Raw genomic sequence first — 19,079 nt, 5'->3', positions numbered from 1 at the left:
CACATACAAGATTATCTCAGCACAGGAACATTTTTTTTTTAAACACGACCATTTGTGGAAATGATTATTATTCCAAGATCTAATGACTAAAATAAGCGCTGTTCTCGAGAAATGTCCTTTAAGACTGTTTCACACAGTGCATCATTTCTATTTCTCACCACAAAAATGCAGCGTATTTGGCCACAAAACGCACCCGCGGCAAAAAAAAGCATGCATTTTTTCACACGTTTAAGTCAAATCTACATCTTCAAAAACGCAGCCAAATAAAGATGCACTGTGTGGACAGCAAAATAGAAATGTCACAGACTGTTGGTAGGAAATGCATGCAATTAGGTGCATCTTCGGGGCCTCAAAAAGGCAATAAAAGATGCACTGTGTGAACATGGCCTAAGTGTTAAGTTCCATAGAAAATAAAGCTAAAAGTCCCTGCTTAACCCCCTTTAAATGTAGGTTTATATAGTCGCACTCTGAACCTTTATGAATTGTTTTTCAAAATTTTTCTCCTTTTTCGTCAGGTAATGCACAGAGTTTCATAGAAGACATCAATAGTTGCAGCACTCAGAAGATGAGCGAGTATGACAGCAAGAAAACGTTGGATTGGTTACATTTTGGGGTTTCCACAAAATCCTGTAACAGCAGCAAACAGCCTGTGGAGCCGATGCTGTCTAGTTTCACCACTGACGCAGATGACGACTGGGATTTGGCACCTGTAAAGAAATTAAATTTTCCAGTGGAGAAAGATCTGACCAGAGAGACCCAGAAATTTGGACTGTTTGACTGGGAAGATCTGACGGACGAAATTTCAGAATCTCCTGAGATTGAGTTAAGTTTGGGTGCGTGTAGTCCAAAGGATGAAGATGATGACATGCAACCTAACGAACAACTGGACAACCCAGAGGAGCAGATGAGTGAAGATGCTGTCCAAGGTGGCGTGAAACTTGGAAACTGTAGGACATACTGTAGGTCCAATAAAGCTAAATCTTCACAGGGTTCCTCAAACTTCGATAAACTGTTAGATGGTTCAAGTTATAACATGGGCAAATCTAACAATGCGTCAGACAAGACCAATGCTGTGAATAAAAGCAGTGGTCCTAGACCCATTGGTCGGACTAGAGATTACACCGTCCTCCACCCATCATGTCTGTCTGTGTGTAACGTTACTATACAGGATAGCATGGAGCGGAGTATCGATGAGTTTACCACAAGCCCTTCTTCAGATTTAGGGGAGGCAGGGCGTCTTAGAAAGAAAGCTGATCTTGCTACAGCAAAAACCACCACAAGGTTTCGCCCAGGTAATACAAAATCGAAGAAGGATGCCAAATTGGAGTTTTTTGGATTTGACGAACAGGATGATGGAACTGGTGGTGATGGTGGGTCTAGACCTTTTGGGCAGTCAAGCTATAGAATTAAATATTTCGGGTTTGATGACTTGAGTGAAAGTGACGACGAGGATGAAGATGAATGGTCACACAGAGAGAGAACATCAAAAAAGAAGGCCAAGGCTTCAATGATGGCATCAGAGTCAATTGCACCTAGTTATGGAGTCCTTACTAATATGCAGAGTATGCAGTCTACAAATAATATCGGTAAGTGTAAGGAAACATTTTATTATAATGTAAGAAAGACTTGATATAGATTTAATGAGCAAAAAATGCCCATTTTACACAACATTTTACAGAGCAGCCACTCGGCAATGAAAGCGACAACAGCTATAGTCCACCTGCTAATGAAAGCCAAGGTAAGTGACTGGTTAGTAGCCATACGCATCCATAAGAAGGTGGTGGGCGCCAGCTTTGCTTGAATCCTGCCAATTCTTTTTAAGGTGGCGTGGGTGAGATAATCTGCCATTAATTATATTGTTAGTCATACTGAAGCATGAATGAGATCTGGAGAAATTGAGATTGGTATTAGCTGTGCTCCAGATGATCAGAAACCCTGCTAGATGCACTGGTAGTACAAGTTGTTTATGAAACCATGGACTGTGGCTGGTCTGACGTACGCCCTGCTGCCGGCTTCATTATCTGTAAGAGTCTCCATGTACAGAACATCCCTGGAAAGAAAACGTTTCCTCTACATCACGATGAATTCCTCTTTCCCAGCAGCAGTGTAGGGCAGAAGCTTTTATGAAGCCTTGAATGCAAAGGGTGCAATCGGATTCCGGAGATTCGCAGAAATGTTTGTATTCACAGCGATGGAGCTGAGTTTTGCATTAGATGGAAAATTATAGTGGGAGGAATTCCAAAAAGGTGAATGTCTGTGTAATGAAATAAGGCCCTGAGGGTATGTGGATAGGTAGATTTCACCTGGAATCCACCTGAAAAATGAACATCACAACCAGGGCTGTGGAGTCTGAGTCGTGGAGTCAGTCGGAGCTCATTTTGGTGGAGTCGGTATAAAATGGGCCGACTCCTAATATATATAATTAATTGGGGACAGTAGTGCAATGCAGAATGTGCTGAATATTTTTTCATAGGAATTTGGGAAAGTTATGAAATGTCCTATAAATGGCTGTTCTATTCCTGATCTAAGGCTAGATTCACACAGCGTTTTTGCTGCGTTTTTTGAGTACGTTTGTCAGCTGCAAAAGCAGATCAGCTTTTTTAAAAAACCGCATCACCTGAAAGGATTTTGAGCTCATAAAATAATGCTTTCAATAGCAAAAGCAGATTAGAAAAACGCCACAAACTGGCTGCTCATTCTTTGTGAGGATCCTCACAAAACGCTGTGTCTGAATGTCCTATATTGAAATCCATTGCCTTTGCTGGGATGCCCAGAGTCCCTGAATTATTCATTTCACTGAATTATTTTGCCATCAATGTTCGATATGTTTGTGAAAAGAAAGAAATTGTTAGCAAGACACTGGCAGTAAAAGATACTAAAGCTCATCACATCAGCCAGTTTTTCCAGGCCTTAGTGGAAAAAGTTCTGCAAGATTACAAACTGAAAAAAGAACAGGTTGTTGCTATTGTAATGGACAATACTTTAAACATAAGTACAATTACACTGATGAATAAGAGTAATGAACAACAGCTAGAAGAGAATTTAGAATTCAGTATGTTTGAGATGAAAGGTCACAGTGCTGTTCATGTAACTGAGGAACAAACGGATACAGTCATATGAAAAAGTTTGGGCACCCCTATTAATGTTAACCTTTTTTCTTTATAACAATTTGGGTTTTTGCAACAGCTATTTCAGTTTCATATCTAATAACTGATGGACTTAGTAATATTTCTGGATTGAAATGAGGTTTATTGTACTAACAGAAAATGTGCAATCCGCATTTAACCCTTTAGTGACGGAGCTAATTTTCACCTTAATGACCAGACCAAATTTTGCAATTCTGACCAGTGTCACTTCATGAGGTTATAACTCTGGAACGCTTCAACGGATCCCGGTGATTCTGAGATTGTTTTTTCGTCACATATTGGACTTCATGTTAGTACCAAATTTAGGACAATATTTTTTGCGTTTATTTATGAAAAAAATTGAATATTGGCAAAAATTTTGAAAATTTAGCAATTTTCAACTTTTGAATTTTTATACCGTTAAACCAGAGATTTCTGTGACACAAAATAGTTAATAAATAACATTTCCCACATGTCTACTTTACATCAGCACAATTTTGGAAACAAATTTTTTTTTTGTTAGGAAGTTAGAGGGGTTCAAAGTTTATCAGCAATTTCTCATTTTTACATCAAAATTTACAAAACCAGTTTTTTAGGGACCACATCACATTTGAAGTGACTTCAATAGGCCTAGATGACAGAAAATACCCAAAAGTGACACCATTCTAAAAACTGCACCCCCCAAAGTACTCAAAACCACATTCAAGAAGTTTATTAACCCTTCAGGTGCTTCACATGAACAAAAGCAATGTGGAATGAAAAAAAGCAAAAATTAAATTTTACCTAAAAATGTTGCTCTAACCCAAATTTATTCACTTTTAGAAGAAATAACACAACAAAATGGACCTCAAAACTTGTTCCCCACTTTCTTATGAGCGCGCCGATACCCCACATGTGGTCAGAAACCTCTGTTTGGACAAATGGGAGGGCTCGGAACAGAAGGAGCAATATTTGAATTTTGGAAAGCAAATTTGGCTGAAATAGATTGCGGGCACCATGTTGCATTTACAGGTCCGCTAAGGTACCTAAACAGAAGAAATCCCTCACAAGTGACACCATTTTGGAAACTAGACCCCTCAAGGCTTCTATCTAGGGGTATAGTGAGCATTTTAGATCCACAGGTACTTCACAGATTTTGTTAACGTTACGTTGTCATATTGAAAATTTTAATAATTTTCTCAAAAATGTTGCTTTAGCATCAATTTTCTCACTTTTTCAAGAGGTAATTCCAAAAATTTGACCTCAAGGTTTGTTAACCACTTTTTTATGAGCGCGGTGATACCTCACATGTGGTCTGAAACCTTTGTTTGGACAAATGGGAGGGCTTGGAACGAAAGGAGCAATATTTGAATTTTAGAAAGGAAATTTGGCTGAAAAAGATTGCGGGCACCATGTCGCATTTGGAGGTCCCCTAAGGTACCTAAACAGCAGAAACCCCGCACAAGTGGCCCCATTTTGGAAACTAGGCCCCTCAAGGAATTTATCTAGATGTTTGGTGAGTACCCTGAACCCTCAGGTGCTTCACAGAATTTTATAACGTTGAGCCATGAAAAAAAAAAAATAAAATTTTACCACAAAATTGTTATTTCAACCAGGTAGCTTTTTTTTTTACAAGAGTAAAAGGAAAAAATTCAGCATAACATTTATTGTGCAATTTCTCCTGAGTTTGGCGATACCTTATATGTGGTGGAAATCAACTGTTTGGGCGCATGGCAGGGCTCGGAAGGGAAGGAGTGCCATTTGACTGCAAAATTGGCTGGAATCAATAGCGGACGCCAGGTTGCATTTGGAGAGCCCCTGAGGTGCCTAAACAGTGGCGGTCCCCCACAAGTGACTCCATTCTGGAAACAAGACACCTCAAGGCTTTTATCAAGGTGTATAGTGAGCAGTTTCAATCCACGAGTACTTCACAGAATTTGATAAGCTTAGGTTGCCATATTGAAAATTTTCATTTTTTTCACAAAACTGTTGCTTTAGCATCAAATTTCTCGCTTTTTCAAGAGACAACAACAAACCGTGGACCCCACAGGTTGTTATCCAATGTCTTATGAGCACAGGGATACCCCACATGTGGCCAAAAACCTCTGTTTGGATAAATGGGAGGGCTTGGAATGGAGGGAGCACCATTTGAATTCTGGAAAAGTTGAAATAAATTGCGCGCACCATGTCACATTAGCAGGGCCCCTTGGGTACCTATACATCAGAAAACCCCCACAAGTGACCCCATTTTGGAAACTGGATTTTATTCAGGAGTATAGTAAGCATTTTGAATCCACAGGTACTTCACAAAAATGTTGCTGTAGCAACAAATGTCTCACTGTTAGGCTATGTGGCCATGATCCAGCGACACGGCGTCTAGTACACAGTGTCAGCCTCCTGCAGAGATGTGAGTGTTGTCCACGGGAGAACGCAGCTGCCCATGCCCACGATTTGGGTTCAGGCCGCTGTGGAGCTCTATGCTACCTGCAGAGAACACTCATCTCCGCAGCATAAATTGACATGCTGAGGCTCGGGAAGCTGCGCCACAGGTCGGTTTATGCTGCGGAGAAAAGAAGCACATTGGGCATGGGATTTCTAAAAATCCTTCCACTGTGCTTCTACTGCACAACGCAGCGCTATGGACGCAGGGAAAACACTCTGCACCCAAAACGCTGCAAATCCTGATTGTGGGCGCACAGCCTAAAATGCTACAATGGATGAATGGATAGATGTCAAACAAATATAACGTCCCATTCCCCTGCATATTCTAAGCTGGCGCCCTTTAGTGCCTTTCATGTGGCACTAAAGGGTGCCTAGCCTTGTATTTAGCCCCCCAAAAAATTAATAATTAAAATAAACGACGTGGGGTCCCCCCTATTTTTGATAGCCAGCTAGGGTAAAGCAGACAGCTGTAGCCTGCAAACCACAGCTGACAGCTTCACCTTGGCTGGTGATCAATTTGGAGGGCTCCCCAGGCGGTTTTTAAAAAAAAACAAAAACGTGGGGTCCCCCCCAAATTAGATCACCAGCCAAGGTGAAGCGGACAGCTGGGGTCTGGTATTCTCAGGGTGGGAAGAGCCATGGTTATTGGACTCTTCCCAGCCTAAAAATAGCAGGCCGCAGCCGCCCCAGAAGTGGCGCATCCATTAGATGCGCCAATCCTGGCGCTTCGCCCCAGCTCATCCCGCGCCCTGGTGCGGTGGCAGACGGGGTAATATATGGGGTTGATACCAGCTGTAATGTCACCTGGCATCAAGCCCTGGGGTTAGTGATGTCACGGCATCTGAACAGATACCCGACATCACTAACCCAGTCAGTAATAGAAAAAAAAAAGACAAAAAAAAAATTTATTTGAAAAAACACTCCCCGAAACATTCCTCTTTTACCAATTTATTGAAAATAAAGAAATTCCGGTCGCTGTAATCCATTTTGGAGGTCCCTCGGCGACTCTGGATCTTCTAGAATATGGGGGGCACGTTCAGGGAACGTATCCCCCATTTTCTGGAAGAGCAAGCTCTCCATGAGCAGTGTGGGTGCAGTAATCTGAGAATACTGCACTCACACTGCCCCGGTCCAACCTAGGGCAGAGTGACCTGCAGTAACCTCATTCCAGAATATGAGGGGCACGCTCACAGAACGTACCCCCCATTTTCTGGAACAGCAGCCTCTCCATGTGAGGAGTGTGGCTGCAGATCACTGCACTCACCCTCCCCCGGTCCACAGTGGAGCCTGTGCATCAGCGACGTCAGCAGGATCCCTGCTTGCAGGGATCCAGCTGACAGCCGCTGTCTGCGCATGCGCCGCCAGCATTGAAGAAGGAGGCGGCGATCGCGGGCCCGGAGCGGCAGACAGGTAACATATAACCGGGGGCTTGGGGGGGGGGTGACGGGGGGTGACCTAGTGGGACCTGGGGACACCTTTCTGCCGCATGTGACGTGTCACATGCGGCAGAAAGAGCAGAATGAAGGCGGCCGCGCGCTGTGCGCCGCCATCTTCCACGCTCCGGAGGGGGGAGGGGGGTGGTGGCTCTGGAGAACCGGAGGGGGCTCCGGTGACCAGAGGGCTCCGGTGGACCGGAGGAGGGGTCAGGGGGAGGACATTTCCCTCCGATCTGAAATGTTTGATCATTTCAGATCGGAGGGAAATGACTGCAGAGCCGGCGCCGGCGGCAGTTTTCTGTGCGCTTCGGCGCCATTTTGGATGTCCGGTGGGGGTAGGGGTGGGGGTGGGGGGACTCTCTGGTACCGGGGGCTTTGGGGGCACTAGGGGGTTAGATTTCTTTCTCATCTGACATGTTTGATCATGTCAGATGAAAAAGAAATCAGTTTTACCGGCCATTTCTTTTTTTTTCATGTGTTCGTCGGTATACGGTGTATACCGCCGATCACATGATCGGGGTCCAAAAAAAACACCGCGATTCATAATCTGGGGGGTCTCAGCTACCCCCGGTAGCTGAAACCCCCGAGATTTTCGGTCGCTGGGGGGCGCTACAGGGTTTTTTCGGGCCGCCGCTTTAAAGCGGCGGAACAGAATAAGTACCCTGTTTTGCCGCCGCTTTAAGTCGTACGGCCGTCGTTATGAGGTTAAACAAAATTTGACCAGTGCAAAAGTATGGGCACCTCAACATAAAAGTGACATTAATATTTTGTAGATCCTACTTTTGCAAAAATCACAGCCTCTAGTCGCTTCCTGTAGCTTTTAATGAGTTCCTGGATCCTGGATGAAGGTATATTTGACCATTCCTGTTTACAAAACAATTCCAGTTCAGTTAAGTTTGATGGTCGCCAAGCATGGACAACACGCTTCAAATCATCCCACAGATTTTCAATGATATTCAGGTCTGGGGACTGGGATGGCCATTCCAGAACATTGTAATTGTTCCTCTGCATGAATGCCTGAGTAGATTTGGAGCGGTGTTTTGGATCATTGTCTTGCTGAAATATCCACCCCCTGCGTAACTTCAACTTCGTCACAGATTGTTGCACATTATTGTCAAGAATCTGCTGATACTGAGTTGAATCCATGCAACCCTCAACTTTAACAAGATTCCCGGTGCCGGCATTGGCCACACAGCCCCAAAGCATGATGGAACCTCCACCAAATTTTACTGTGGGTAGCAAGTGCTTTTCTTGGAATGCCGTGTTTTTTTGCCTCCATGCATAACGCCTTTTTGTATGACCAAACAACTCAATCTTTGTTTCATCAGTCCACAGGACCTTCTTCCAAAATGTAACTGGCTTGTCCAAATGTGCTTTTGCATACCTCAGGCGACTCTGTTTGTGGCGTGCTTGCAGAAATTGCTTCTTTTGCATCACTCTTCCATACAGCTTCTCCTTGTGCAACGTGCGCTGTATTGTTGACCGATACACATTGACACCATCTGCAGCAAGATGAAGCTGCAGGTCTGTGGATTGGCCTTGACTGTTCTCACCATTCTTCTTCTCTGCCTTTCTGATATTTTTCTTGGCCTGTCACTTCTGGGCGTAACAAGAACTGTACCTGTGTTCTTCCATTTCCTTACTATGTTCCTCACAGTGGAAACTGACAGTTTAAATCTCTGAGACAACTTTTTGTATCCTTCCCCTGAACAACTATGTTGAATAAGCTTTGTTTTCAGATAATTTGAGTTGTTTTGAGGAGCCCATGATGCCACTCTTCATAGGAGATTCAAATAGAACAACTTGCAAGTGGCCACCTTAAATACCTTTTCTCATGATTGGATACACCTGCCTATGAAGTTCAAAGCTCAATGAGGTTACAAAACCAATTTAGTGCTTTAGTAAGTCTGTAACAAGTAGTTAGGAGTGTTCAAATCAAGAAATTGATAAGGGTGCCCATACTTTTGCACCGGTCAAATTTTGTTTAAATGCGGATTGCACATTTTCTTCGGCGCTCCATTGGGAGACCCAGACGATTGGGTGTATAGCACTGCCTCCGGAGGCCACACAAAGCATTACACTAAAAAGTGTAAGGCCCCTCCCCTTCTGGCTATACACCCCCAGTGGGATCACTGGCTCACCAGTTTTCTGCTTTGTGCGAAGGAGGTCAGACATCCACGCATAGCTCCACTGTTTAGTCAGCAGTAGCTGCTGACTCTATCGGATGGAAGAAAAGAGGGCCCAGATAGGGCCCCCAGCATGCTCCCTTCTCACCCCACTTGCGGTTTGTAAGGTTGAGGTACCCATTGCGGGTACGGAGGCTGGAGCCCACATGCTGCTTTCCTTCCCCATCCCCCTGAGGGGCTCTGTGGAAGTGGGATCTTACCGGCCCCCAAACCCTGAGGCCGAGCTCCATCCACAGACCCAGAGACCCTGCTGGAGGAGCTGAGTACAGTCAGGGACAAGGCCCTGCAACGTTCAGGTACTCTGTGTCCCCGCACAGACAGGCCACGCACACTCCAGGCTTGCTGGGTGTGCTAGTGCGCCGGGGGCACTAGCGCTGCGCGCTCGGGTTAGAGTCACTGCAGCTTAGCTGAGTGATTTTATGTCTTGGGAACTACCGCGCCGGCCGCTCCGGGAGCGGCGGCGCCGCTGGGACTTGTAGTGCGCCGGGGACTCGCGCTGCCCGCGCTTTTACGGCGGCAGCGCTCATAAATCTAGTCCCCGGCTTTTGCGGCCTAGCTCTGCTTCGTTCCCGCCCCCACCCTGTCAATCAGGGAAAGGGAGAGACGCTGTTCTATAGCCAGCGCCGAGGGCTGGAGTCTTATTTACATACTCCAGCCCTCTCACTGGGCACAGTGGGGACGCAAGTTTCCCGCACTTGGTCTCAACACGCCCAGGGCCCGCCCCTCTCCACAGGACGCCGGCAGCCATTCCTGCATGCAGTCTGGCTGGAGAACGGACACAGGCTCTGGGGGACTCAGACAAGGGACTCTGGCGACCACACACCCGCGTTTATGCGGGCGGTAAGCTGCACATAAGTGCTGGCCCCACTAGTGCCACAGTGTTATTTGGTGCATTTTTTCCCTGTACCATATATATTTATATTGCACTGTACAGTCGCTTCTTGGCTTATACCCTACATTGCTCTGAGGAGACAACAACATGTCATCCGCAAAATGCAAGGGTGCCAAGGCACAGGCGGTATGCACTGCTTGTGCCGCATGTGGGGCTAATCTACCGGCAGGTTCCAATGACCCCCATTGTGTGCAATGTTCAATCCCTGTGCCACTTCGGCAGCCAGAGTCTATGGTAGTAGTGGCCCAGGCAGAGACGCCTGTGAACCCTGCCCCGGTGACGGGGACAGAATTTGCAGTTTTTGCTGATAAGATGTCTGTGACTATGACAAAAATCCTGGAAACCTTGCAGTCCAGGCCAGTTTCTCAGACCATGGACACTGCTGTGTCTATGCTCCCCGGTCCCCCTCAGTTGGAACTAATCCGTACTTCAAGGGGGTCCCAGGCATCACAGGCTGAAGACTCTGACTCGGATGACAGTCCCAGGCAGCCTAAGCGGGCTCGCTGGGAAAGACCCTCGCCGTCATCACACTGGTCAGGGTCTCAGCGAGACGAGGCTCTGTATGAGGAGACAGAGGTGGGTGATCAGGAATCTAATCCTGACGCCGCTCTCAATCTAGATACCCCTGATGGTGACGCTATGGTAAATGACCTTATAGCGGCCATCAATAGACTGTTGGATATTTCTCCCCCAGCCCCTTCAGCAGAGGAGGCAGCTGCACAGCAGGAGAAGTTCCATTTCCGGTATCCTAAGCATAAATTGAGTACTTTTCTGGACCACTCTGACTTCAGAGAATCAGTCCAGAAACATCATGCTTATCCAGATAAGCGTTTCTCCAAACGTCTTAAGGATACACGTTATCCCTTTCCCCCTGACGTGGTCAAACGCTGGACCCTGTGTCCAAAGGTGGACCCCCCAATCTCCAGGCTTGCGGCTAGATCCATAGTTGCAGTGGAAGATGGGGCTTCACTTAAAGATGCCAATGACAGACAGATGGACCTTTGGTTAAAGTCTGTCTATGAAGCTATCGGCGCGTCGTTTGCTCCAGCATTCGCGGCCGTGTGGGCACTCCAAGCTATTTCAGCTGGCCTGGCACAGGTGGACTCTATCATACGTCCAGCAGTGCCGCGAGTAGCGTCCCTAACCTCGCAAATGTCTGCGTTTGCGACTTACGCTATCAACGCTGTCCTGGACTCTACGAGCCGTACCTCAATGGCGTCTGCCAACTCTGTGGTTTTGCGCAGAGCCTTGTGGTTAAAGGAATGGAAAGCAGATTCTGCTTCCAAGAAATGTTTAACCAGCTTGCCACTATCTGGAGACAGACTGTTTGGTGAGCAATTGGCTGAGATCATTAAACAGTCCAAGGGTAAGGACTCCTCCTTACCCCAGCCCAGATCGAGCAAACCTCAACAGAGGAAGTGGCAGTCGAGGTTTCGGTCCTTTCGAGGCTCCAGCAAGACCCAATTCTCCTCGTCCAAAGGGACTCAGAAGGAGCAAAGGAGCTCAGATTCCTGGCGGGCTCATTCACGCCCCAAGAAAGCAACCGGAGGAACCGCTTCCAAGGCGGCTGCCTCATGACTTTCGGCCTCATCCCTCCGCATCCTCGGTCGGTGGCAGGCTCTCCCGCTTTTGCGACATTTGGCTGCCACAGGTCAAAGACCGGTGGGTAGCAGACATTTTGTCTCGCGGGTGCAGGATAGAATTCAGTTCTCATCCTCAGCCTCGGTTCTTCAGAACCTCCCCACATCCCGACCGAGCAAATGCCCTTCTGCAGGCGGTGTGCTCACTAAGAGCAGAAGGAGTGGTGATCCCTGTTCCTCTGCAGGAACAAGGACAAGGTTTTTACTCCAATCTCTTCGTGGTTCCAAAAAAGGACGGCTCGTTCCGTCCTGTTCTGGACCTAAAGCTGCTCAACAAGCATGTGAACGCCAGGCGGTTCCGGATGGAATCCCTCCGCTCCGTCATTGCCTCAATGTCTCAAGGAGATTTCCTTGCATCAATAGACATCAAAGATGCTTATCTCCACGTGCCGATTGCTACAGAGCACCAACGTTTTTTACGTTTCGTGATAGGAGACGACCATCTCCAGTTCGTAGCTCTGCCATTTGGTCTGGCGACAGCCCCACAGGTTTTCACCAAGGTCATGGCGGCAGTGGTAGCAGTCTTGCATTCTCAGGGACATTCGGTGATTCCTTACTTAGACGATCTACTTGTCAAAGCACCCTCTCAAGAGGCATGCCAACACAGCCTGAATGTTGCGCTGGAGACTCTCCAGACTTTCGGGTGGATCATCAACTTTTCAAAGTCAAACCTGGCACCGACTCAATCACTAACGTATCTTGGCATGGAGTTTCATACTCTCTCAGCGATAGTGAAGCTTCCGCTGGACAAGCAGCGGTCACTACAGACAGGGGTGCAGTCTCTCCTTCAGGGTCAGTCGCACCCCTTAAGGCGCCTCATGCACTTCCTAGGGAAGATGGTGGCAGCAATGGAGGCAGTCCCGTTCGCGCAGTTTCATCTGCGCCCACTTCAATGGGACATTCTCCGCCAATGGGACGGGAAGACAACTTCCCTAGACAGGACAGTCTCCCTTTCTCAGATGACCAAGGACTCTCTGCAATGGTGGCTTCTTCCCACCTCATTATCACAGGGAAGATCATTCCTGCCCCCATCCTGGGCAGTGGTCACGACAGACGCGAGTCTGTCAGGGTGGGGAGCAGTTTTTCTCCACCACAGGGCTCAAGGGACGTGGACTCAGCAGGAGTCCACCCTTCAGATCAATGTTCTGGAAATCAGGGCAGTGTATCTTGCCCTATTAGCCTTCCAGCAGTGGCTGGAAGGAAAGCAGATCCGAATTCAGTCGGACAACTCCACAGCAGTGGCATACATCAACCATCAAGGAGGGACACGCAGTCGGCAAGCCTTCCAGGAAGTCAGGCGGATTCTGATGTGGGTGGAGGAAAGAGCATCCACCATATCCGCAGTTCACATCCCGGGCGTAGAAAACTGGGAAGCAGACTTCCTCAGTCGCCAGGGCATGGACGCAGGGGAATGGTCCCTTCACCCGGACGTGTTTCAGGAAATCTGCCGACGCTGGGGGGTGCCGGACGTCGACCTAATGGCGTCTCGGCACAACAACAAGGTCCCGACCTTCATAGCGCGGTCTCGCGATCAAAGAGCTCTGGCGGCAGACGCCTTAGTGCAAGATTGGTCGCAGTTCCGGCTCCCTTATGTGTTTCCACCTCTGGCACTCTTGCCCAGAGTGTTACGCAAGATCAGATCCGATTGCGGCCGCGTCATACTCGTCGCCCCAGACTGGCCGAGGAGGTCGTGGTACCCGGATCTGTGGCATCTCACGGTCGGCCAACCGTGGGCACTACCAGACCGTCCAGACTTACTGTCCCAAGGGCCGTTTTTCCATCGGAATTCTGCGGCCCTGAACCTGACTGTGTGGCCATTGAGTCCTGGATCCTAGTGTCTTCAGGATTATCCCAAGGGGTCGTTTCCACCATGAGACAGGCTAGGAAGTCCACTTCTGCTAAGATCTACCACAGAACGTGGAAGATTTTCTTATCCTGGTGCTCTGCACAAGGAGTATCTCCCTGGCCATTCGCGTTACCTGTCTTTCTTTCCTTCCTGCAATCTGGGTTGGAAAAGGGCTTGTCGCTCGGCTCCCTTAAAGGGCAAGTCTCGGCACTATCCGTGTTTTTTCAGAAGCGTCTAGCACGACTTTCTCAGGTGCGCACGTTCCTGCAGGGGGTTTGTCATATCGTACCTCCGTACAGGCGGCCGTTAGATCCGTGGGATCTAAACAAGGTCCTTGTTACTCTCCAGAAGCCGCCCTTCGAGCCTCTGAGGGATGTGTCACTTTCCCGACTCTCACAGAAAGTGGCCTTTCTGGTAGCGGTCACGTCTCTTCGGAGAGTGTCTGAACTAGCAGCGCTGTCATCCAAAGCTCCTTTTCTGGTGTTCCACCAGGACAAGGTAGTGCTGCGCCCCATTCAGGAGTTTCTCCCTAAGGTGGTATCCTCTTTTCATTTTAATCAGGATATCTCCTTGCCTTCCTTTTATCCGTATGCAGTTCATCGGTATGAAAAGGATTTACATTTGTTGGATCTGGTGAGAGCACTCAGAATCTACATTTCCCGCACGGCGCCCCTGCGCCGCTCGGATGCACTCTTTGTCCTTGTCGCTGGTAAGCGCAAAGGGTCGCAGGCTTCCAAAGCCACCCTGGCTCGATGGATCAAAGAACCAATTCTTGAAGCCTACCGTTCTGCTGGGCTTCCGGTTCCATTAGGGCTGAAGGCCCATTCTACCAGAGCCGTGGGTGCGTCCTGGGCATTACGACACCAGGCTACGGCTCAACAGGTGTGCCAGGCAGCTACCTGGTCGAGTCTGCACACTTTCACCAAACATTATCAGGTGCATACCTATGCTTCGGCGGACGCCAGCCTAGGTAGAAGAGTCCTGCAGGCGGCAGTTGCCTCCCCGTAGGGGAGGGCTGTCTTTGCAGCTCTAACATGAGGTATTTCTTTACCCACCCAGGGACAGCTTTTGGACGTCCCAATCGTCTGGGTCTCCCAATGGAGCGCCGAAGAAGAAGGGAATTTTGTTACTTACCGTAAATTCCTTTTCTTCTAGCTCCTATTGGGAGACCCAGCACCCGCCCTGTTGTCCTTCGGGATTTTTGGTTGTTTTTCGGGTACACATGTTGTTCATGTTGAATGGTTTTCAGTTCTCCGATGTTACTTCGGAGTGAATTTGTTTAAACCAGTTCTTGGCTTTCCTCCTTCTTGCTTTTGCACTAAAACTGGTGAGCCAGTGATCCCACTGGGGGTGTATAGCCAGAAGGGGAGGGGCCTTACACTTTTTAGTGTAATGCTTTGTGTGGCCTCCGGAGGCAGTGCTATACACCCAATCGTCTGGGTCTCCCAATAGGAGCTAGAAGAAAAGGAATTTACGGTAAGTAACAAAATTCCCTTCTTCTGTTAGTACAATAAACCTCATTTCAATCCAGAAATATTACTCAGTCCATCAGTTATTAGATATATGAAACTGAAATAGCTGTTAAAAACCCAAATTGTTATAAAGAAAAAAAGGTTAACATTAATAGGGGTGCCCAAACTTTTTCATATGACTGTATTACAACAGAACTGCAAAATGATGCTTTAGGATTAGATGATCTTGTTGAAGCTGCTTCAAAACACTATCATATTCATCACATGCGCTCTGTGTTGTGCACACACTGCAGCTGGCAATAAGAGTCTGCAAGAGGGACTCCAGTACAGTGTATACACAGTGTATACAGTACAGTGGCAGCGCAACAAACGCCGGTCACATGCTGTCATGTGACCCGGAAGTTGTGGCACTGCCACTGTATTGTACTGTACTGGCATGCGCCGCATCCACCAAACCTGCGAAAAAACGGATGTGTGAAACTGGGCGGACATGCTGGAAATATGATTGGAAAAGTGAGGAAATTGGTTATTGCCGCCAGAACCCCTAAAATTTATTCCATCTTGAAGAGACGTGCTGGGAAAGGGGCAATTGTTGATCAAGCCACTTGGTGAGGCAGCACTTATTTAATGACTGAGCGATTGCTTGAACTAAAATCATTTCTTATAGATATGGTGAACCCTCAAGTAACCTTAAATGAAGGTCAATGGACACGTGGCTGAATTGAAGGAATTGCTTAATCACTCATTTACCGTGACTAAAAAATTACAAGCTGAGGATTTAACTCCTGGCATTTTCATAAGGGAGTGGAAGAACTTGCTATTTTGCCTGTTCCAAAGAGGAGGTTTAATTGCAGATGGCATTACTGCTTCAATGAAATGGAGAGAGACACAACTATTGGAAAATAAAATTCTTCTGGCATCTTTGTATGTATAGGATGAGCGGCTACAGGACTGCCAGGCGGAAGAGGACTTGGGTCCTGAGAGTGCTACTGCTGCAATATCTTCATCCTCCTCAGATGAGGAGTTTAACTTTGACAAGTATTTATTTGGATGACATGGAGCAGGCAAAGCGTTGCCGCAAGGAAAAAGATTTCACTCCGTCTCCTAGAGCAGCAGATTGACCAGATTTCAGTAAAATTTTTCACTTGCTCTCAAAGAAATAGAAGAATTCAACCGTTCATCAAAACTGACTGTGCATGAGGCAATTCCTTTTTACCCGGAAATTGTTAGAGATGTTGCCCATGTGGTTACGGCTTTGCCTCCAACCCAAGTTAGTGTAGAGAGGTTATTCTCTAGCCTTAAAACTATTCGGTCAGATATGAGGTCATCTGCGAAGGAGGATCTGATGGAGGCAATTCTATTTCTTACAACAAATTCATACACTGCACAAATCTTATTCGGTGTGTTGAAAACTGTTTTTTGCCACTTAGTGTATTACATAGTGTATTACATATATGTAACATTATATGCAAGTGGCAAAATAACACTTTTCAACAAAAACATACTAAATAATATTTAGTATATTGCTTATATGTAAATGAAAAATGTATTGTAGTACAATGTGAACATCAGACATTTAATCATTTTTATGATACAATAATCAAGATATTTAGTTAAAAATATTTATTGGAATACAACTGTAGAACACACAACTTAATAAATTGTAAATATGTAATATATAGTATATGTATGTGTATGTATGTATGTGTGTGTGTGTGTGTGTGTGTGTGTGTATATATATATATATATATATATATATATATATATATATATATATATATATATATATATATATATGTATGTATGTATAATATAATCTCTGCAGGGTCCGCTCTGAAGCGGTGCTGGGGGCAGGTGAACGCTCTGGGCGGCAGTGTTAGATCTCCTGCTTCCGCTCATATAATATGCATGGCCGCTGTCCACCACCGTGGTGCTGAAATCGCACCGCAGTGACGGGCTGGGGGAGCGGTGCATATTATGAGCCTGTGCCCCCCCCCTGTGATCGCACATGATCCCCCCCCCCCCTGTTAGATATGGCCCCCATGCTGCTGGTCATCCTAAAATAAAAAAGCTTTACTTACCCCCCCACCAACGTTTTTCCCCGGTGTCCCTGCTTCCACAGTGATCAGGCACGCAGAGATGAAGTCACTCTGCTCTGCCGATCACATGACCGGCACCAAGAACCAGGAAGTGTAAGAGCCAGCTGCACTGAGAGAAACACGGGAGGACAGCGCTGGAGGAGGTAAGGAAAGAGTGTTTTTTATTTTACTATGGGCAGCAGCATGGGGGCGATATCTAACACAGGGGAACGTGTGCAATCCATAGGGGACCATAGACAGCACAGGGGAATGTATGCAATTCATAGGGGGCCATAGGCAGTACAAGGGAATGTGTGCAATACATAGGGGGCCATAGGCAGCACAGGGGAATGTATGCAATCCATAGGGGGCCATAGGCAGCACAGGGGAACGTGTGCCAGCACAAGGGGGCTATATTCAATATAAGGGGGCCATATCCAGATTAAGGGGGCTAATTTTAGGATGAGGGACATATACCCTATATGATTTGTTAGATGGACACTGGCATTATAAGATGGACCCCATTTAACATTAAAAAAAAATAATTCTCTTTTCCTTCAAGTTTGGGGGTGCGTCTTATAATCAGGTGCGTCTTATAAAGCGAAACATACGGTATATATAATCCACTGTATCTTACATAGTGTATTACATATTTACAATTCATTAGTTTTTTGTGTTCTAAAGTTGTATTACAAAAAATATATTTAATGTTCTATCTAAATATCTTAATTATTGTATCATAAAAATGATTAAATGTCTGATGTTCACATTGTACTACAATACATTTTTCACTTAACTATAAGCACTATATGTGGGAGTTGTGGACTGAGTCAGTGAAAGGGAAATTGAGTAGTCGGAGTGGAAGGTTTGGCTTTCCGACTCCACAGCCCTGGTCACACTACTCTGCATGTTTGTACTTTTTTACCATTTCACGGTTCGGAAACCTTGAAGCGTTTAATAGAAATAACATGTTTGTTCTTGTTTAAATTGCTACCATTTTGTTGGGGTCTAATTTCCAATTTTTTTTTATAGCATTTTTTATTGATCTGTGAGACAAGATTAACAAAAACAGCAAGGCTATGTTCGCACGCTGCAGTTTTGTTTAGCGAAATACGCACCTTCTGGTAGAAAAACACACCTTTTTGGCCCAAAAATGCATGCGTTTTTGCTGAGTTTTTGGTGCATTTTTTTGGTACGTTTTTGCCCATGCGTTTTTTCACTATGTTCAATGGAAAAACGCAGGTCAAAAAGCAGAAATACTGCAACCAAAACTGCAAGAAAAAGAGAGAACATGCGCACAGTCTGAAATCTCATAGACTGTGCTGGGAGAAAGACAGACTTAGGGCAACAAATGCACCAAAAACTCATCAAAAACTGCACTGTGCGCACACAGCCTTAGGCCCCTTTCACATTGCGTTTTTGTCTACGTCCACAGGTGCCGTCGGGGCATCCGTACGGACCGCCCCTCCCCCACTCTGCAAAACGTGCTCCGGACGCATGCGCCCGACAGGGCCATTCACTGTTATGGAGCGCAATGCGTTAGCGTGTGCTATGTTTTGTGCAATTTTGTGCATATATAGGTTTCTGCAGACGGACACCCGAACGTAGGTGGTCTACGTTCGGGTGTCCGTCTGCAGAAACATATATGTGCACAAAATTGCACAAAACAGAGCACACGCTAATGCAGTGCGCTCCATAACAGTGACTGGCCCTGTCGGGTGCATGCGTCCGGAGCACGTTTTGCAGAGTGGGGGAGGGGCGGTCCGGACGGATGCCCCGACAGGACCTGTGGACGTAGACAAAAACGCAATGTGAAAGGGGCCTTTTCTTTGTCGCTCTATTGGGAGACCCAGACAATTGGGTGTATAGCTACTGCCTCCGGAGGCCACACAAAGTATTACACTTTAAAAAGTGTAACCCCTCCCCTCTGCCTATACACCCTCCCGTGGACCACGGGCCCACCAGTTTTTAGCTTTGTGTTGG

At 46.6% G+C, this 19,079-nt stretch overlaps 1 protein-coding gene across 4 annotated transcripts in view; it reads left to right on the top strand.

Moving 5' to 3' along the window:
• The window catches only part of WAPL (WAPL cohesin release factor), a 199,202-nt gene that overhangs the window by 53,235 nt on the left and 126,888 nt on the right, over positions 1-19,079 (top strand). For 3 of the 4 annotated variants that reach the window (XM_075348989.1, XM_075348988.1, XM_075348987.1), the window contains exons 3-4: positions 516-1,586; positions 1,679-1,738. In XM_075348989.1, the coding sequence (XP_075205104.1) occupies positions 516-1,586; positions 1,679-1,738 (1,131 nt within the window). The remainder of the gene's footprint in view (positions 1-515; positions 1,587-1,678; positions 1,739-19,079) is intronic. The other variant, XM_075348990.1, reaches the window with a different exon arrangement.

The sequence above is a fragment of the Anomaloglossus baeobatrachus genome, chromosome 5 (genome assembly GCF_048569485.1).
Source record: "Anomaloglossus baeobatrachus isolate aAnoBae1 chromosome 5, aAnoBae1.hap1, whole genome shotgun sequence".
Lineage (NCBI taxonomy): Eukaryota > Metazoa > Chordata > Amphibia > Anura > Aromobatidae > Anomaloglossus > Anomaloglossus baeobatrachus.
Note: the sequence above shows the minus strand (reverse complement) of the source record. Positions and strands in the feature narration are given on the sequence as shown.